At 39.1% G+C, this 21,953-nt stretch overlaps 1 protein-coding gene across 1 annotated transcript in view; it reads left to right on the forward strand.

Annotated features, from left to right (window-relative positions):
* CADPS (calcium dependent secretion activator) overlaps nt 1-21,953 on the forward strand; it is a 497,883-nt gene that overhangs the window by 351,206 nt on the left and 124,724 nt on the right. The window contains exons 13-16 of the mRNA XM_017854222.1: nt 2,167-2,354; nt 16,967-17,068; nt 18,568-18,631; nt 19,030-19,153. Coding sequence (XP_017709711.1) covers nt 2,167-2,354; nt 16,967-17,068; nt 18,568-18,631; nt 19,030-19,153 — 478 coding nt within the window. The remainder of the gene's footprint in view (nt 1-2,166; nt 2,355-16,966; nt 17,069-18,567; nt 18,632-19,029; nt 19,154-21,953) is intronic.

The following is a 21,953-nucleotide window of genomic DNA, read 5'->3' on the forward strand; positions in this document are numbered from 1 at the left end:
AAAAAGTAAAAAGCTTACCTTGCATTGCAAGGCAATTTTTCTCAAATGTGTTTTGTACAATTACGTGATTGTTCACATAATTATAAATGGCATTCATGAAACTTGTAAGAATATGCCTCTGAACTTAAATCATTCCCTTTTATATGTAATTACTATTCCCTTAAGGAATTTTTTTGAGGTATATTATTTTCAAGACTTTTTCACATTATCATTTTTTAAAACAATTTTCTTTGTTTTGAGATTCACTGTGAAGGAGAGTTTATAAATGCTGTCTTAAAAAATTAAACCAGAAATGAAATATTAAAACTTGCTTTCCATTAGTTACTTATAGGCTTAAAATTATGGTCCAGAATCTAAAATTAATTATGAATAGCATAAAATAGCTTCCTTCCCTATTTGTATACCTGTATATATTAGTCATTATTTCAAAATTTCAGAAAATAACAGAAATTAAAAAGGACCTTATCTCCTGCCTCTATATATTCCATTTTCTTATTATTACAATCTTTTTTTCAGTTAGTTTTGGAGACCGACCAGCAGGGATACATAAATTTTTCTGTGTCTTCGACTGAGTTCCTAATTGATATTTCTTCAACTCTTTTCAAAGCAGCTATTTTGGCATCTACAAAAGACTTGGTGTCATCTGAGTCGTAGAAAATATATTTTAATCTTTCACAGCAGTGTTGTTTCTAAGATTTAGCATTTGGGGTAGCAGATGGAGTGGCAAAGAAGTTGCCTATAGGGGCAGCCCACTGCCTCGACTACTCTCCGCCCTCTGCAGTAACTTATAATTTGAAATAGGAAAGATGCCGTCTTTCGTTGGATGCATCACTGAGCTGCATGTTGTCAATTGAAGATTCCCAGATCCCTAATACAAGATTAGAGTGTTGCAAAGGCCTCTCTTGCTGTACTTCTGTGGCCTCTACCTGCTCCCTAGTCACTTTCTGTTTTTGCCTTTTCTCTCCCAAGATGGAGCAGTACTCAAAGGATGACTCAGAGAAGACCCTCAAAGTAAAATTAAGTTTATATTTAAAATAGCCCCAAATTTCCAGCTTACAAAGTACCACCTAAATTGGTTTATTTCTTGCTTTGAACAGACACTGAAACCAGAAAACACAATTTTATTTCAGGCTCTGCTTAAGGGTGACCTTGAGTGGCAACTCACTTGGCCTTTCTGAGCACCTGTTTTCTTAAGTGCATAATGGGGCTAGCAATTTGCATCCCATCATGCCACCAAACCTGCTCTAAATTGGAGATCTGAATTCCCATCCTCTTGTGTAGCAGAGTTTGGACTGGTCCCATAGCAAGCAGTAAATAATAAGAATACAAACAATTACCAGAAGAGAAAATAAAACTCTAAACCAGACACAAGAAGTTCCTCTCAGTTTAGTGGAATTACATCTGATTCACAACTTGAAAACTAAGTCATGCTGTTCTCTTTGGAGAGTTGTGTTATTACCTTCATTTAAAAATTTTAAAAACACTCCTTCCAAATTGAAAGGATTTATGAAGTCCTGGCATGTATGTAGACCAACCCTAAAATTTCTTCATGCTCTAGAGTAGAGAAAACAAGAAGACTTGGAATAAGACAGAGCTGGATTTGAGTCCTGACTCTGTTTTGTATTATCTTTGTGAGTCACTTAACCACCAGGGTTTCCATTTTCTTGTCTATAAAATAAACCTTCTCTGTCTACCTTACAGAGTTGCTATAGGGCTCAACGGAAAGTTCTCTGTTAAGTGTAAAGCTCTATATCAATGTAGAACAGTAATGTTATGATTTCCTCTTACCAGTAACCATGACTTTGCCACATTCCCACCCCAATACTCCTTTAACGTGTATGGTTCAGTGTTTGAGCAGTAGGTGAGACTCTGTTTCTGGAACCAAGCTATCTGCTAATCCAGCTCCATCACTCACTAGGAAATTTTATGCCCTCCTGAACTCAATCTTTCCATCTTGACAACAGGGATAACAGAATGTACCTCGTAGGTCCATTATGAGGACTAAACCACAATGTACTGTGCATAGTGGCTGGCACATAATAGGCAATCAAGGAGTGTTAGCTCGGGCTATTTTTCAGTCCCCTTCTCTAGCCACTCCCAACTCTAGCAGCTCTCCAGAAAACAACCTGTATTTAAAAGAAAGTCTCTCCTTTATTCTTTATATAGGGCTGGTTCAGTCCTGGCCAGGTGTTTGTACTAGACGAGTATTGCGCCCGAAATGGAGTCCGAGGGTGTCACCGACATCTCTGCTACCTCAGAGACTTGCTTGAAAGGGCAGAAAATGGCGCCATGATCGACCCCACCCTTCTTCACTACAGCTTTGCCTTCTGTGCATCCCATGTCCATGGGAACAGGTAAGTGTGTGTTCGTGTGTCTAGAGGTGATCCTTAAGAAATGGCACTGGCAATGTTTTATGGCTAGTCTTGCTTTTAGGATCTGCCTGTCCTCATTCCTTCAGTAGTATGTGCACATGTACACACACACACACACACACACACACACACACACACACACAGAGGGCACTAACTTTCTTCTCCTTTCAAGAAACTTAAAATAAATTGCAAGCAGGGCTTTCTAGGGCAAGCTCGGAAGTTAGACCAATCTAGGTTCAAATCATAGTTCTTCCATTTACTAGCAATAACCTGGTTGGTAATTAAACCCTTTGTGCCACGGTTTTCTCATCTGTAAAATGGGATGATTGTATACCCCTGGGGTTGTTGAGAGAAAGCAAGTACATATAAATGGCTCAATATAGTGCCTGAAACATGGCAAAAACAATAAATATTTGCCTTTGTTTTTGTTATTTATTTCATGATTGCTTAATGATTATGTCCTTAGTGTCAGTCACTCTGATACACATTTAGTATGTGTGGTGAGTAAAGCCAGACATCAAACAAGGGCAGAGTTACATTCAGATTGGTACTCTGACTCTGAGGAAAGGGAATAAAATTCCATGACAAAATTTAATAAAGAAACATGACTCAGATGGAATGGCAAGATGGCAAGGAGGACCTCCCTGAGGAAGTGATGCTGGAGCTGAGAACTAAAGCATGTGTAGGAGTTGAGTGGTTCCAGGCAAAAGGAACAGCATGTACAAATGTCCTGCAGAAGGAGGAAGCCAAGTACATTTCCAGAGCTGAAGCAAGCTAGGTGAAGCTGGAAGGCAAAGATGATGATAGCACTTTTAATTTAGCCATAGAGCCTGGAAGAACTTTTGAGATCACAGTCTAATCAACCCCCTCATTTTGTAGGTTTTATATACAAGCCCAGAACCTCAAGTCTCCTGACTCTGTACTAAGTACTCTCTTTCTTTAGACCTTGCCCAGCTGCTGGAGGAAAAGATCCATGTTCTGAATAATGCAAAGCAGCAAATAATTTAAGAACATTGCCATTTGGCTCTGGAGACATGGAATAAATTTCCACACTGCCACAGCCAGTTTACTATCTCAATGTATGTAGCCTTGCATTAGTATAAAGACAAGCCTATATTATCCCAAAGCTCCCCAACCAACAGCCAGTGAAGCCACACCCAGGAAACACTAGGTGGCTTCAGAAACCCAGCCTCAGATGCAAAAGTCGGTGCTCTGGAGAAATCCACATGTGGGAGAATCCAAAATTGACTACATTTATTTTAAATCAGAACTGTGTCAGTCATCTTCATCTTTCCAAGCTATGCAACTAAAATCTCTGTAGGATTTTTTTCTGTGCTTTTCCTCCTTCTAGCACTGGTGTATTTTTATGAAATGCAACTTCAACATTTAGAGCTAGATAACAATAGCATTGTAGGTTTGAATATTTAACAGGCAACAAGGTTATCATCACCTCCCATTGTTATAAGGTTTGCTAGCCCAGCACGTGACCTTTTATTTGCATAAAAGATACTCATGAAAACTCTGATACCTGGGGGGTATCTGTGCATAATTCTGCTTTTTATAAATATGTACACTTTGATGACTATCTGTTACAGCCTCTTGGACTGAATTTTTTAAAGAGAGAGAGAGAGAGAAGTTGCATTATATTCTCTGGGTTGTCACACTGTATTCTACATATGTTACTGAATAAGAAAGTGTTATAAAATAATGAAGTGTTTTTGTAAACTCCCTGGTAAACATCATCATGAATTATGATACACATTGTCTGGATTTCATATTGTAAGACTGCCACTTGATTCACAGTTAGGTTTATACATCTTGTCATGGAAACAGTTTTGGATATCTTATTTTCTTTTCAGTTCTGATTTTCCTTATGCAAGTTTGCATCTTTTTTTCTTATTATTTTAGTTTGAATGCATTTGCGCCTGCTTTTTCATGCACCCTTCTTTTTCTTTCTTTTGTTTGTGCATGTGCGCGTGCTCTTGATTCTCCTATGGCTGGCCACACTCTGTGCATGCCTCATGCAACCACCCCCTCTCCAAAGTCAACAAATGCATGTGTACCTTAGTGGGCTGCCACCAAATGCAGACCCTGAAGGGAGCAAAACTCCCTCCCCACCTGAACCAGAGGCTAAAAAAGATACCAAAAAGGAATCCAAAAAAAGAAAAGATTCCAAAACCCAGGCAAATCAAGAGCTGAAAAGGTAAGAAGTTACGTGTGTATTGGCTTGTGTTTGTGATATCTTTACCCTTTCCCCAAGCCTCCATCCATGCCATCACTTCCACTTTTGCAAGCTTTGAGTATTCCTAAAGTCTCTCTTTCTTTAAGCATTTTCAAAGGTGCAATTTAAAAAAAAATTCTAGCAATGGGCAAAAATACCATGTATTGGGACTAAATTTGAGTCAGGTGTTCAGCAACTTTTAAAATATGTTTATATTGAAAAGACTAATTGAGCAATATGTAAACAGAATTGTAAGTCAGATTGCCTTTTTAGTGGCATCCAGTTAGGGGCCTGGTACCTTACCAAGTCATTCATAATAAGCAACCCGTGCTTTATCATTTTGAAATTATGTTTAAGGAGCAAAATAAATGGATTGGCATAAGATAGGCCTATGCATTTATAGTAGTGCTATCATTTTCAGCAAATACCCATTAGTTCTACATTCATCTCATAAAAAGAAATTTATCTCAAATAATGATTTATAATAATGGCACAAGATAAATTCTATTACCAAATTAATGCTTCTCAGTAGAATCACTTATATACTGAGGTCATCTTTAAGGCACTTTTAAGTTCAAAAATTTTGTTTATCCTGTCCTGTTTCCTATGTCCTTTCTTTGTGGGTTTATAAATTAGTAAATTGGTGAACTTTTTTCCCTTTTTAACTAGGTTTGCTAATTATTTCCAATTTTATTCTGTGTCCTTCTTCACTTTTTGTACCCTCACCCAAAAGTAACAATGACGATTTAAAGTTTTTTGTTGTAGTTTTAGAACTGATGACTCTGATCCTGGCATTGTCAAGCTACCCAAAATTCTAAAGCATGTATGCTGTATACTTCATCATTATAAATTTATTCACTGAATATTTCTAAGTCCTGAAATGTATACAGTTCACTTGTTGACAGGCCAAATGAAAATGCAAACTTTTGCTTTCTAGAGAATGTGGCAGGCTGTCAGTCACTGTATGCGGGTCCAATAGGGAAGGTCAAAGAAAACCCTGATTCCATGTGGCCATCCATCTCCTTCACCACAATATTTAAGGATAGAGGTGAAATGCAGTTTTTGTTTGTGTTTCACTGTAAAAGTTAGATCGCAAGGCAACAGTAACTTGCAATTAGGAAGAAAGTGCTTGCAGAATGTTGTAGGTGCCTGAAGGTCAGGTCTGACACAATGACAAGCCTTCAGAGAGGAAGCCTTCCTGGCTGCTGTCCAAGGTGCTGCTTTTGGAAGGCTCAACATCCAAGGGGAGCAGAGAACAAATGGCCACTGTTAAAAGGCACACTTGCTTGAACCTGATCTATTTCTTAGGCCACGAAAAGCTAACCAAAATGATCTTGACTGGTCCTATTGAGGCTTATGTGTGTGTTTCAGAATCTGTGTTTGCACTGCATTTTTTTTAATAAAGAAGATATCATAATGTTAAGTAGCAGTTGTGTAACATTCTACAGTTTACAAAGTGCTTTCAGACATTTGCTGTAAAATGTTCAGATTAGCTATTTTTATATCCATTTTGCAGATGATGATAAAGTCAAACATCTGTAAATTTAAGTAGCAAACCTAGATGTTCTAAGTCCAAAGCTCTTTCCTTTCGCACTACATCAGGACTGTACTTATATGCTGAAGACCTGAATGTTAGAGCCTATTCTGCATAAATCTGGGAGTATCAGATCCTGTTTCTGTGCCTCAGTTTTCTCATTTCTGTAAAATGAGCAGACCGAATCATAGTATCTGAAATATCCCTTTAACCTCTAAAATTATCTTCTATGGATTACAATAGCAAATGAAATAGTCCATCGTCAGGTTTCATAAATAAAAGTGTTTTCAAAGGTGCAATTTAAGCAATCATAAATAAAGTTTAATTAAAATAAGGATAATCACTACCATTTAATAATTACTTGCTATATTCCAGGCACTAAGTGAAGTGCTGTTGATATATGTTATCTCATTTTATCCTTATTACATTCTTATGAGATAAGTATCATTATTACCGTCACCCTATAGATGAGGGCTTGAGGCTCACATAAATTCAGCCACTTGCCTGAAGCTCATAACAAATAGCTGTCTGAGCCTGATTCAAACATGGATTCTGACTTTGGCACTTGCATTTGTAACCACTCTGCCTTCCCACCTGTCCAAGATTAGCTCTTGTATATGATGTGAGATGCCAAACCCAGCCATTGGATATTTGTTTCAACATTTCCAGGTGAGATGCTACAGCAGTCATCTGAATTAAAGAGAAGCCTGAAGATGGCCAGAATTAACATGGCCTACCTGGAGATTTTAGCTCTGTGGAGAAAACCAGAGTTTATCTGGAGTTTTATACCACCTAAAGGGAGAGTCTCCTTTGAACACTAATTAATCGCCTTTGGGATTGGGGAAACCACATTCCAAACCTTTCACCAGCATGACCAGCATTTGGTTGTGGAGATATTATCTATTCTTTGTTCCAGATTTAAAAGGAATTAATGGCCGGGCGCAGTGGCTCATGCCTGTAATCCCAGCACTTTGGGAGACCAAGGCAGGTGGATCACGAGGTCAGGAGATCGAGACCATCCTGGCTAACATGGTGAAACCCCGTCTCTACTAAAAATACAAAAAAAAAGTAGCCGGACATGGTGGCGGGTGCCTGTAGTCCCAGCTACTTTGGAGGCAGAGGCAGGAGAATGGCATGAACCCGGGAGGCGGAGCTTGCAGTGAGCTGAGATCGCACCACTCCACTCCAGCCTGAGGGACTGAGCAAGACTCCATCTCAAAAAAAAAAAAAAAAAAAAAAAAAAAGGGAATTCATGACTCGTGAAAGCAATGGCCCTTTAACTGCCTTTAACTGAATAGAGCCCATTCTCACTGAGATCTCACAACCAGATTCAAATTAGGTAAAAATATGTTTTTTACTTATTATTAACTCAGCACTTCCACAGACAGAGGCAGAACCTTGCCCTGCTGCAGCTGGAAATCATTAATGACCACTGAGGTGGCAGTGACCAAGTTTCTCCCATCTGTTCTGGAAGCTTGTGCACCATCTCTATGGAAAACTACGTTCTGTGAATCACAGTTACTGCAGTCAAGAGTAGACACATCTGGTCAATCAGGAAGATGTTTGCTGTTCATAATTTCAAACACTGGGATATATGGAACCATCCACATGTTTGGCATTTTTTAGAATTACTGGGGGTAACCCCCCCCACACACACACACACACAGGACATTTGGCAATATCTGGAGATATTTTTGATTGCCACATCTGGTACTGTTTTCATCTAGTAAGTAGAGGCTAGGGATATTATTAAACATCCTATAATGTGCAGGAGAGACTCCTGAAAACAAAGCCAAAAATGTTAATAGTGCCAAGGTCAAGAAACCCTGTTTTAAACCAAACTCCCTGGTGATGAGCTGAATTTTTCTGTTACATGGATTTGTTGTTTCTTTTACACAAGACTTACCCTATGTCTAAAAGCATAACAGGTACCATCACTGATTTTCAATTTGTACAGTGGTTCTCACACTTCAGTGTGCACATAAATCATGAGGGGATTTGATAAAATGCAGAGTACTAGGTCCCATCCTCAAATAATTTCTTTTGGCAAGTCTTAAATGGAGCTGGGAATCTGCACTTTTAATAACCCCTCTCGGCCATGATTCTAAAGCATTAGGTCTTTAGATTACACATATTTAGAATTTTGGTTGTCAAACTAGGCTGCCCACTAGAATCACTTGGAGAGGCTAAAAATGCTAATGTCTGAGCTCCACCTGCAGAGATTCTAATTAATCTGGAAAGTGGCCCAAACATCATGAGTTAAAAATCTCAAGTAATTCAAATATGAAGCAAAGTTTGAGACCCACTGATTGAGGGAACATTAGTTTGAACTAACTCTTTAAAACTGAACCCATTTTCTGAAAAGAGAGACGGAAGAAAAAGGAAAATGTGAGTATGTTCAGCTGGTTGCATTTGGCGATCATAAAATCCACAGATGTAAATTGCTACATCTTCTAATTTTTAAATCAGCTTCTAAGGTTGCAGTACTTAATTCTCACCATAATATTTTTAGTATTATTTCTAGATGACATTTAGATTAGCATCACTTTGGTCACTATCCCACAGTGACAAGGCAATCAAACAGCTCTGATGATTGCAAGTTGCGTCAATGTTCCTTGGATCCCTTTATTATTGGGATTGGAAATTTTTCTCATTTACATTATTATTTAACATTTCTTGAATGCCAGTGCTGCTCTTCACATATGGCCTGTGTAGAAAGTACATTGTATCAGCAATTAACAAATCTATAATGCCAACCGCCCCAATCCAAAGTAAGCTGCATAGATTAATGAGTAAAGCAGATGTAAGATGGCATGAATCTTAAAAATCTCTGAAAGTGTGCTCTAAAGATTTCTTTTAGGAGGTGTATTTGGAGCCAAGGTGCTGCCCGTGTTCAGATACCACATGATCCCTTGTAGGTTAAGATTTGAGTAACCAAACAATCGAATGGAACTCACTTTTCTCCTGTTACTCTGCCAGGATTCTTAAGTAAGTGGTTTCATCCTCCCAGTTGCCCAAGATAGAACCTCAAGAGCCATCCTTGACTTCTCTTTCTCCCTAATATGTCACAACAATTCAATTTCTATATCCTGACAATGCCCTTAAGTATCTCTCAAGTACATCCATTTCTTCATCTCTTCAATGTCACTACCATAGTTTAGGTCTCTATGTTCTCTCCCCTGGACCACAATGATTGCCTTATTGACTGTGCCCTTGCCTCCAATGTTGGGCGGTCCTTTTAATCCATATCACATAATGGTTCCTTTTATTTCTTTCTGTTGAATGCCTTCCTAGTAGTAAATGAGTAACACATTTTTTTCTTTCACTCTAACTCCCTCCTCTCTCTTTCTCATACCCATGCGCGCGCGCACACACACACACACACACACACACACACACACACACAAAACGACATTATGTCTGGTGCTTCTCAGCTCTTCTTCCCACAAAGATAAAGGCAAAAACTGTGTAGTGGGGATATCTCTGTTTTACTGACCTCTGCATATAGCACTTTATGTAGCAGGCAGGCATGGATGCAGTATAACAAACACCCCCACATTCTTGGTCTCGTGTTACACACTGACCACAAGGATTATTGTACTTGTGAACATGAGCATGTCGCTAGCTGGCCTTCCAATTCTGAGCAAGGCCTTGCACATGGCTGAGTCATGCTCTCTGAATTCTAAGGAGCCAGCTTTACTTAATAGGAAGTACTTGGAAGAGAAAGTGGGAAAAATTTTCAAACAAATTTCAAGTATAAGTAGGCATCCCAGATGTCCAAGGAGAAATTCTCTTTGGAACTTTTCTCCTTTTAACCCACGTGACTCTCTTCCTGACTTTCCCCATGAGAACAGCAGATTTTCCTATCGAGACAAGAAATCTTGTGAAATACGCTAAATTACCTCTTCCATTGGTACAATCTTTCTGGCCCATAACAAACCATCAAATAATGTGGTTTTTTCCTTTTAAAATTCCAACAATGTGTCTTTATCCCATGGTTATTGAATTAACTGTTACAAAAACATATTTTCAGATGTCACACCCCTTTTAGAGTGGATGTGATATCAAAAAGTCACACATACTACTGGTCTGACCACTCAGAATTGTGTATATAATGTCTTCAGAATGGAATCTAAAGATTAATTGTCTATATTTGTCTAGAAATAAAGAAACACATCTCTTATTCCTCAACAGGAAAAATCTATGTGGTGCCAGTTTTTTAAATTGGTCCTCTTGGGGGTAAAATGCATGCTTTCCTGCATTTTATACAATTTCTGTAATCATCTGTTGTGTTCTTGCTTCATTCAATACCTGGACTGAGCCTGAGCCACTTTGACTAATGTCCTCGTGCCCATAGCATCCATATTCTTTGTGATTGTTCAGTAGAGAGAGACTTCTCAACTACTTTCATCCTTTAATAGAATTAATGACACCTTCTGATACTGTTGAGTTATAACCACATATTTAGAAGAACTGTAAATAAGTCAAGACAGTCCTCACTGGTATATTTTTGCCCCTTCCAAGCCCGGTTTTGAAATTAAATAGTAGCCCCAAGAAGCTACAATGCACACTTGTAATATTGTAGAAATTGCTTATTGTTGCTTCCTATCTTATTCTTTGTGATACAAACACTTTGATATATTTGTTTTAGCAGCATGTCTGAGCCCCAGGGCATCAGGGCATAATTAGAAAAGGGCATGCGCTGGAAGGAAAGGAGAGGAAGGGGTGAGGCTGGCTTTCATAATGAAGCAGTAACTATGGGATGTGAGAGCCCTAATTATAATTTATAATTAACATAGGATTGTACAAACCATATAGATGAGCAAGCAGGGATATCTCCTTTTGAGAAGATAATGCTTTGGTGCTATCTTGAATTTGTGGTTATTAATCACTTGAAAGAGACAAAGGAAAACGTTCCATGCAAGGATTAAGTTCGAAGGTATCATTCTAAAACTAGAAGTAATAAAGAGTTAGTTTCTAGGAGAAGTCTTTTTCTTTTTAAGTCAGAGATTAAATGAGGATGTTTGGTCTAAGTGTCCTATTCAGGGAGCACTGCAAAGAACATCTACTAAGATATTCTGTCCCTCTCTGTCCCTTTAAGCTCTCGTGTTTCTGGGCTGGAACAATTTCGTAGCAAGTAGGATTCAGTTATCATGCTTGTTTAAGGACATTTTCATGGATCCATAATGTGGTCTGCAGGCATGCATCCATTTGGAGAGAGAGAATATATCATGTTTACGGTGCCTGCACCAGCATATGTGGACATTTGCATTTGGAGATGAAAGTATATTCCCTCTTCAGCTGGAGTTTTACCCCTTGTTGGTAGTAACTGGAGCCTGAAAGCTGGTTGTATGCAGAGCAGTGGACCAGACACTCTTTCTTCTTCTGTTGAATTCATACTTTTTTTTTTTTTTACACCTGGGTTCTGCCTTAATCACCAAATAGATGCAATATCAGAACATATAGATCATTGTAAGCTTTGAATTAATTTAGCATCCTGACCCTCTTGAAGAGACATCTTACCTTTCAAAAGAAGGTTTTGTGGCCCAGCTTTTAACATAATATGGAGAACCATTCTAGCAAGATAATGAACTGCTAAAAATCTGTGTGCTCACCTGGGTGTGTAGTGACAATTTAATGACACTAAAGAGGTAAATTCATTTCACAAAACACACTGAATCTTGAATTCTTTGACTACACTGTTCACACTTAATTTCAAATATTAAAACGTTTCACATTAAAAGCTCAGTACTTAATTATATTAATCCTATAATCGATATTAATTAATAAGCTCCAGGTCAGGAGCATTTGGGAAGAAGACAATAATTTGCATAAGCAGTCACTCAAAGGATGGCCAGCTGGGTTATGGTAGTTTCAATTTGACAAAAAAAAAAAAAAAGAAAAATACAACTCTAGATATATTATTATTTGTGACATGGCTCAAGATGGGAGACTGTGAGGAGAGTGAAGATGACAGAACTGGTGCTAACCACTGTGACAAGAACTTGAAGAGCAGCCGACATGACATCTTTCCTATCATGCTGCCGAAAATGTCAACTTTGTGAAGGACAGTGAGAAAATGGTTTGCCGAAAACTTGAAAGGTGGATTGCGGAGATGCCCGCTGTGTCAGATGCGATATAGTCTGCTGTGGCTGGAGAGACCCATTTCTGGCTCCAGTGATGGCCTGCAGGTGGGAGAGCTTCCAGTCTTCAGCACAGCTCCAAAAATGACTGCACTTGACCTGCATATTGTCTCAAGTTTGCAGGATCATGATATACAAGAAGTGAGTTGTTAGCCAGTGTGCAGTTAGGTGGAACCAGAGACCAGGGGCTATGTTCGCGTGTGTGTGCACACGTGTGCATGGGTTTCTAAAGCTAAGTTCAAAGGCATCGTCTATTAAAATTTGGAACATTGTGAAGGAAGGGATATGTGCTTTATGAACTTACATCAAGTTCAATATAAGTAACAAAAACTAACTCTGGATAATCTAAGCAAAGGAGAGTTTATTAGGATGATGCTGGGGGCCTCAAAGACAGGGAAGGGAATGCTGGAATCAAGTCAGCTACGGAAGAGTAGAAAGCAGGACTGATGCAATGGTTCTTACCATATGTTAGAGTAACATGGGAAACCTTAAAAATGCCCATGTCAAGCTGGGCACAGTGGCTCATGCCTGTAATGCCAGCATTTTGCAAGGCTGAGGTGGGAAGATCACTTGAGCCCAGGAGTTAGAGACCAGCCTGGGCAACATAATGAGAACTTGTGTCTGAAGAAAATAAAAACAAAATTAGCCGGGTGTGGTGGCATGCTCCTGCAGTCCCAGCCTCTCAGGAGGCTGCAGTAGGAGGATCGCTTGAGCTTGAGATGTCAATGCTGCAGTGAACCGAGACTGCGCCACTGCACTCCACCTTGGACTGAATGAGACCCTGTCTTGATAGATGTTTGATTGATTGATTGATAAATAGATAGATAGATAGATGATAGATAGATAGAGAGAGAGATAGAGCTTTGAGGATGGGACCGTTCACAATTCTAATAGACAAGATCAAAAACTACTGACCTGTAAGGACAGTCTGGTCAAGGCACAGCTGCTGGAACATGCAAATTCCATCTGTTTCTTCTAGCCTTGTATCATTTATTCAATGTAAAGATTCCAGAGGAGAGTGTCCTGGTAGCTGAACTGAGGCGATAGTCCAGCCTAAATATGGAGTGGCTGTGAAACGGAGGAGCCGGCCTCTAGGAAGCCCTTCAGCATTAATAGTAGGGGAAGGGGCAGTTCGATTTACCCTCACACGAGAGTGGTCAGAATGTGGCTGAGGCCACTCCTCCAAATCCAGGGCTTAGAAAGTGGCAATGGATGCTAAGAAGCCTGAAAGCAAGAAGACTAGAATATTCACGGTCAGGACATGAGAGGGTGAGAGAGTCAGGCTTCTAGATAGATGTTCTGTGTAGAGACACGTATCGGCCTGGAATTTTCTAGCTCGCAGTTTAAAATCCAGCTTCACCCCCCTCTTCTTTCACTCTTTGTGTCTCCTTAAGTGATTTAGGATTGAGAAAGGAAAAAGATGCAGAGCTAGTTTTATGACAGTTGTAGAATCACCCCCAAATATTTTCAGAAAGACAAAACAAAAGCATGGCATCTGAAAGATACCAATATAGTTCTACTATTTATTTTGCAACCAGCACTACTTGGAATGGCACCTTGTAAACAATACAAATGCCACTTTTGGAAGGGATTCATAAATAATATCACGTATCTCTTGCAGAATATCTTGGGTTCCAAATCCACTCCAACCTAAGAGAAATCGGGAACCCTGAATCAAAAGTCTCTCTGACACTGGAAGAACCACCCACCTAATATTTTTTTTTTCTCTAGAACAGTGGTTCTTAGAGTGTGGTCCTCGAACCAGCAGCACTAGCAGCACTAGAAAACTTGTTAGAAATACAAGTTCTCAAACCCCACCCCAGCTCTACTGAATCAACGACTTCAGGGGACCCACCAATCCAGGTTGTCACCAGGTGATGCTGCGACTCGCTCAAGTTTGAGAACCACTGCTCTAGAAAAAGTGTCTTGTTGCTTCTGTGGAAAAACAGTGCTCTCCAAAGCACGAAACCTGAGTTTTTCAGTTAATAACTCTATAGAGATCTATCCAAACCTGTATAGTTAATACTGCCAAATTATAGGGGTCAATGAACAAGAAATTGATGTTTGACAGAATTTTCAAAAACAATGAAGTGAAATCAAACAAAAAAGAGGATCTTTTGCTTTTTAACTGACCTGGTTACAACCTGTGATCTTTGACAAATTGCTATTCCTGCATGTTTTTTCCTCACTTGGTAAAGCAGCATCACCTGTTACCAATACCATTTCAGAGCAGTTCTGGCAGTTACAAACAAATTTACATTTTATGTCAAAATCATTCGACATCAAATTGTTTTATCACCTGTTTTTATGGGTGAACTCTGTACTTGTACCTTACAGACTTAGTCAAGTGAGTTTGTTTTATTTAAAATAAAAGTAGTCACGCTGACATGGGTGATCAAGAAGCAAATTTAAGAGACAACAACACTAATTATTAGTTGTTTACTTTTATTGGAATAGCAAGATTAATGGTGTTCAGAAAGTAGTCCAAGGAGAGGTTATCAGGGAAGCAGAAGCTGCTGTCTGATACTTTTAATAATTACAAATGGGAATCATGAGAACGAAAGGAAAAAACATAATCCAATGTTAGGTTTGCAATAATATCCTTTATAGTGAGAATTGACGGAGAAGGCCAAGCATACACTAAATGTTCAGTTTTTATCATCTCAGACACAAAGCAGAAAGCTGCCTTCTAATTGCCTAATTGCCTTAGAAGGCTTGTAGGGTAATGAATGAATGGTTTTATTCTCAGAGAGATTTATCTCCTAACAATGACCACACATATCCTGGCTCTTCATGTTAAACAGTCTCCATGCTTTTTGCTGTGATATGTAAACCCTTTCTGAACTGTAAAATTGTATTTAACAGCATTTTTCTCTAGGTTAATTCCCCACTAAGAAACAAAATGCTTTAAATTGCTCCATTTGTCCCCCAGTTGAGTGTGTGCATGCACATGCTAATTATATAAACAAATGTGTGTTCAGTTCATTAACAAGCTGAATTTTGGTTAAAGAAATTTAAAAACCACAGCTTAAGGAAGTTGTAGATTGTAACATATGCGTGAAAAGTTACAAACAAATGCCATGATATGTTTTGTGGAGGCCAATAAATTCATCCTGATAATCTAACTGTAGATTCATGGACATTTCATGTAAAAAAATTTTGTTGTTGTTGTCAAGCATGGTAGCTTGCACCCATAATCCCAGCTACTCAAGAGGCTGAGGCAGGAGAATCATTTGAGGCCAGGAGTTCAAGGCTGCAGTGAGCTATGATCACACTGCTGCACCCCAGCCTGGACAACAGAACAAGACCCTGTCTCTTAAAAAATGTTTAAATAAACTTTGTAAATTAACATTTGAGATTTGCCAGAGAATTTGAAGACAACCTACCTGTTGTTTATCATTCTTCCTTTCCTTGGAAGAGTATGAAGAAATGGACTGAACAGAATTTTACTGTTTGGGGGTATTTTTTATAAAGCAGGGGAGAGGAAATATTCTCATATTTCAAAGAGGGTGTTTTTATTATCAAAAAAGAAGGAAAGCGGACTGATTAACCCATAACAGGAGGTACATTGCTGTCATTTGCCAAGTCTTTTGTGCAGTCAGACTGGTCTGGTATAAAGGATTTTCCCAACTTATGCTGGATCCTTGAGAAGGCCTATAAATAAGACCATTTGTTTGGTCTCAAGATGACTTGCATTTGCAAACTGAAGAATGTTCCAATAGAAGTTTTATGGTGACACACCAATCTGCAAACTGGCTCAGCCAGTAGTCAAAACAAGTCACTATGAGATCTGGGAAGCTGAAGGCTCTGAATGGGTCAGATTATCCTGCATTTAGTTTGGAACAGATAAATTTGGGCTATAAATATGTATCCTCCCTTTATATTTTCAACTTGAATGGTCCATAACAAATAGAGGATATATGTATGCACCTAAAGGTGGCACAGAACCATGAGAATACAATGATCAAACTGAAATCATTTATTTAAGCTGGAGTCCTTTTTATTACAATGAGTAACAGTTTGCTACAATTGGAAAACGTGGTTGGTTCTTCAATGAATACATGAGCACTTAAATAAATCTGAACATCTGTAGTTATAAGCAGGAAATTGAGCCATTTAAGACGTTTAACACTGGGAAAGACAAACACAGGTCGCCTGATTTTGTAGGAATTTTGTGCGTAATTTAGGGACCCCCAAACCCAAGCACCTACAAGAGAGATAGGTAATACAATTTAGCAATATGGACCAGGTGAGTGTCTGTCCCAGGTACAGAAGAAGCTGTTAGCCACCAATTGATAATGCCAGCTGTTCCAAATTTTCAAGAAAACAGAAATCAGAATTGCATTCTCAAACTTCCCCAATTTAAAAAAATGTTGGCAACTGGTTCAAATTTCTTAAAAAGCTGTGAGCCAAACAGAACAAGTTCAGGGGCTGGACTTAACCTTCAAGCCACCAGTTTGTACATTTTACCATTTCACACGAAATGAGTTACAGCTCTGCACATGTTTCCAAAATGATAACCCAAACACAACCCATCCCCTTTGGAAGCCAGCCCTGAATAGCTGGGCTTCTCCTTAGGTCACATCGATCATTGCAGTTGTTTCTTCTAAAATGGACAGTTTCCTCCTGCTAGAGATTTGATTTGATGGTGTCAGCATATGAGGTTCCCGTCATTTCGTGACATGTCTTCTTTCAGGCCTGATGGAATCGGAACTGTGACTGTTGAAGAAAAGGAACGTTTTGAAGAAATCAAAGAGAGGCTCCGAGTTCTGCTAGAAAATCAGATTACACATTTTAGGTAAGGATCTGGGGCTGGAGGGTTTTAATTAGGAGATGAGAGTGGGAAGGGAAAACTAAAGGGCTTAATTTTTCCAAAACTGTAAATCTACCAGACGATATATTGGATATTTAGAAATAACTGAGTAGAACAAGCAAATCAGTCAGACATGGTTCCACAATAACCAGGAAACGTCACATTATTAAGTTCATGTTATTTCCACTTAAAGAAAAAATTCTTCCATGTTTGAGCTCACCCTGGTCATCAATCTATTATAAAAAGTTGAATTTGAAGCTTCTTCAAGTTTCCTAAGTAAAAATAAATAAATAAAAAGTCTTGTGAATCAGAACATAGTGAACAAGGAAGGAAGGCAGTGGTACTCCTAGGAGAGTCTCCACTTTCTCCACTACCTCAGAAACAGGACTAGCTGGCTACACAGGGAAAGAATGAACCTTGGATCAGCCTGGGTGGGTTGAATCTCCCCTGCATACTCAAGAGAGCCAGCAGGTTCTGCGCTTGAACCTTACACCACATAGCCCACTTCTCCCTTGGAGCAAATTAGGTGTTTTTAGTGCTGTCCTGGTGGTTCTGGACCAGAGATCCTGAAATAGCAACTGAAAAATAATAATAGCATTTCTAATGGTTCCTGTTTATTAAATACTTCCTATATACCGATACAGAACTGGAGGCTGGAGAAGTATTAACTCATGTCATAACAACTTTGTTAGTTATCATAATCCCCATTTAAACCAGGAATAAAATGAGGCTGAGAGAGGTTAAGGAACTTGCCCAAGGCAATCCAGCTGGCAAGTGGAAGAAGTGGGGTGCTTACATAAGATAGTCCGGGTTTAAGTAGCCGTGCTAGTCCCTCTGTCCCATGCACAGTGTTCTGAAGGGCCGGTGTCAACCTGAAACCGGTCACTGGAACTCGTAGTGGTACCTGACATAGTTTTTTTTCTGTGGCATCAAAATCCTCCTGGATAAATCTTTATTGACCATACACTATGTGTAAAATGCATTACCAGTAGCAGAGGTCCATAACAATAGGAAACCACAAGCAGGGAAGGACGGCTAGCAGAATCATGAATTTGCTCTAAATCCACTTTTCTATTCCATATATCGATCTTTTGGGGGCTTAAGTAAGTATATTTGAATTTCAGCCTGTTCCAACTAATACTTTTTTAATGCCGGTCTCGATAATAACATATAAGGTCACATTTGAGCTAACGAATAGTTCTCCTTCACAATAGAAATCTAAACAGAGCCTTATGTCACCACTCTGAATATTCTTTTCTGCTGCAGACATTTGCAGAGTCCCTCTTTAGTCATTATTCACACATACACATATATACATTATATACACACATATATGGTGTGAATTCAGATTAACATAACACAACGTGACAAAATAAAAAGCATTTTCCATTCCTCAGAGAGAGTTGCTATAGGAATCAAATTGCAGCATATTTCATGCTAAAATGTAATAATTTAGGCAACCTGAAGAATTTTGTCTTTTTTAGGTATTGCTTTCCATTTGGTCGACCTGAAGGTGCTTTGAAAGCTACTCTCTCACTCTTGGAAAGGGTAAGAATGAAAGTAAAAGATAGATCACATATATATAAAAAGACATAAGCATAATTGTAACGAAATGTTTTGGTTGAATGACCTAGTTGTAATTTTTATAGGATTTGTTTACCATTCATCAAATATCAGAATAGAAGCGAGGAAACTGCCAAAACTCTTGATATTTTATCTTCAAACTCCCAAATGGGATGTACAGAAGATATGTTCCTAGCCCTTCCCTGATTAATGGGTGGCCTTTGCCAATGCTTTGCAATTCTGGTGCTTTCTCTTTAAGCATGGCTCTCAATCCGTATTAAGTCGCAAATAACTGATTTTAAACTTTCACGCTTCTAAGAAGTATGGATGAGTGACACATTTGCTTGAACCTTCTTAATTATCCCTCTTTTTCCTACTTGAAGGTTTTGATGAAAGATATTGTTACCCCAGTGCCACAAGAGGAGGTGAAAACAGTCATCCGTAAATGTCTGGAACAGGCTGCGTTAGTCAACTATTCTCGGCTCTCAGAGTATGCCAAAATCGAAGGTAAGGCTCCCTTCTGCCCCCAGTTTTGAATTTAAATTTTGATATGCCTCCCTGGGGAAGTCTTTCTCTTTTCTGAAGGGCACCCGAAAACAGTGGTCCATCTGAGTATATTAAGCTGAAACCTGGAAGCACTTGAAATGTGGGAGTTTCCTTGGCTGTGGCCAAGTAAATGAATTAAAAGACATCACAGGGGCTCAGAAAACAACCTTTGTAAGGGAACAATATGAAAACAGGATGTTATCAGGTAACTAAGGTCCTTCTGAGAGTCTGTGTTGGCCCTAAGTATCGGCTTTGTGGCTCATGTTTTCCTATAAAGGAATTCTCTAGAATTGCCACCTTCTTTAAACAGAAGAAAATAAAGCAGTCTGTTGTCCACTGCTGATACCATTGGAAGCAATACAAGAATTGAAAAGAGCAAGATCAAGGTTTTGCCTCTTTCTTGCCCCTGAAAGTACCTTGTCCTTTGGTAGTATTTCAAACTCAATGGCAGGTTAGTGCTGAGCCATCTATGATGGCTCCAGGTTGGCTTTAGATCTCATTCATTCTTGTTACACCAGACCTTAGATGCTTGTTACCACTGCCCTCTCAAGTTTTAGGGAAGTGGTCACTGATGACCCAGTAATCACCAAAGGCGCTTTGAGTAAACTCTACTTGAGAAGATTTGGTTCTTTGGGACCTATTCATTCACGAAGGTATTAATCACTTTTCATTGTTACCCTGTTGGCTGCTATAGGGTGATTTGAAAGCCACACCCAACTTGACCAGTGGTGTAAGTGTATAAATGTGGAAGTTCTGTGTGCAAAACTCAATGTGTCCGCATTCTGGAATCTGATGTTCTCTCACACGTGAAACACGACACCTGACTAAAACTAGCAAATGCGCATTGTCTTCCTCAAGACAACTGGGGGAAAAAGAAACTAACCAACCACTCAGACCCTGTCACTTACTCTGCCAAAATCCTTGTTTCCTTAGAGAATTAGGTTAAGAGTATGTCAAATTCACAGTGTTCTGTACATTACACGTCCTCCCTCTCTCAATTTTGTCTGTCTGACAATGCAAATTGTGTACCAGTGGTAATGAATTCATTGTTATGCATCCAGGGAGAAACACTTAAGAATTGGGCACCAAAAGGATGTTTATCAACTCTTGACTTGGTAATGAGTGACAAAAATAGAGGAACAAGAGGTCGTTAAAGGGCTATATTAACAAATAATTGTTCCAGCATTTACTGTCCCAGGATGTAATGATTGGTTGTATTTGGTAAAGTCAGCCAGGTACCTAACAATTCTAGGCAAGGCCAGAGATGGGATGGGATCAAGAAACGTTTTGTTGCCATGGCTGCTGCCTCATAGGTCTTGGTCTAGCTATTACTAGTCTTTTGGTAAGATCTGCTCTCTTCTTTCAGATAAATCTATCCAAAACAAACTTTAAGATCTGTAAGTAAAATGCATTCATTTCCAAAGTAGATCAGCTGGTCTGTAATTTCCTTTTGTGCCTCAATTCTTCTTGGTTGTGTTAATTATCTTTTGCACTGTGACTTTTAGGTCTGGGGATTCTTTGAAGAAACCAATTCTTTTTTTTCAACTCTCTTTTCAGAGAAGTACCTCATTGCACACTACCTGCTCTCTTCCGCTTCTCTCCTTCCTTGTCCGTGATTGGCTCAGCCACTTTAATGTGACCTCTGCAAAAGTGGCTGAGACACCAATTTCAAAGCATGCTGGGATTGTTAATTCAGACAACCCAACATCCTCTGGCTGCATGTATCAGGTTTTCTTTCATGAACATAGTCCACCATAGGCTGAGACATTGCAGCCTGAAAGATATTACTAACAGACAACTTTCTTTTACAAGGCTCTGATCCTACCCGCAGAGAAGAAATCTTTCATTTTTTACATTTGAGCCCCTCTGTGAGAATTAACAGCTTAGTTATCTGAGAATTCTGGAAAGAAGTTGTAGTAATATTGCTGGAGACTATGTTTATGAAGAAATACCTCAAGAGCCTTAGATACTAAAGTCTGAAATCCTTAGTATCTTGGAGCCTTAAATCAATGAAATTTTGTTTCCCTTTACTCATGATGTTTTGGTCATTGTATTCTTGCAAACAGCTCTAAAGAGACGTGTAAAATCATGGTCACAATCTCTCTCGTGACTCACGGCATGCTGAATGGTTAATCCAATAGATCTCCAATTTTGAAGCTCCTTTTTCTTTTATCCTGTGTTTATCCCAAAATACTCTGTGGCTATTTTCCTTTGAGCTAATGTAACGTTTTCCTCTAACCTATGACCTTTAACCTCTTTACCTCTGACCTAAGCCTCTTGCATGCCCAAATCCTCTTTTATAGGGAAAAAGAGAGAAATGTATGAGCATCCTGTCTTCTGCTTGGCCTCCCAAGTGATGGATTTAACCATTCGTGAGTACCTACCACCTCCTCACCATGCTGTCTTCACTCTTTCTGTTTTCATTATTTCAAGAAAATCCAGATCCAAACCAACTCACTCTCCTTGCTTCAAGTTTTTTAGCATTGGCTTGTCTGTTGGTTCTGTCTGTGAAACCCAGTGTGAGAAGTCCAGTCACTTTTTATCAGCCTAAAACAGGTTAGACAATTAAGCCATTTGTTTGTGATAAACTCAGATTTGTCTGTAAGTTTTTCAGTTATTCTCTGTCTGTGACCTGAATGCATTTTTACTTTGCTTGTGTGTAACCCTAATTTGTAAAGTGCTTGTCACTGGTACACAATCAAAAGGTAGCAGCTAGGCCGGGGAGCAATGTGTTAGGTGTCAGATAAAGGACATTTGGGGC

Source organism: Rhinopithecus bieti, unplaced genomic scaffold (genome assembly GCF_001698545.2).
Source record: "Rhinopithecus bieti isolate Rb0 unplaced genomic scaffold, ASM169854v2 scaffold_36004, whole genome shotgun sequence".
NCBI lineage: Eukaryota > Metazoa > Chordata > Mammalia > Primates > Cercopithecidae > Rhinopithecus > Rhinopithecus bieti.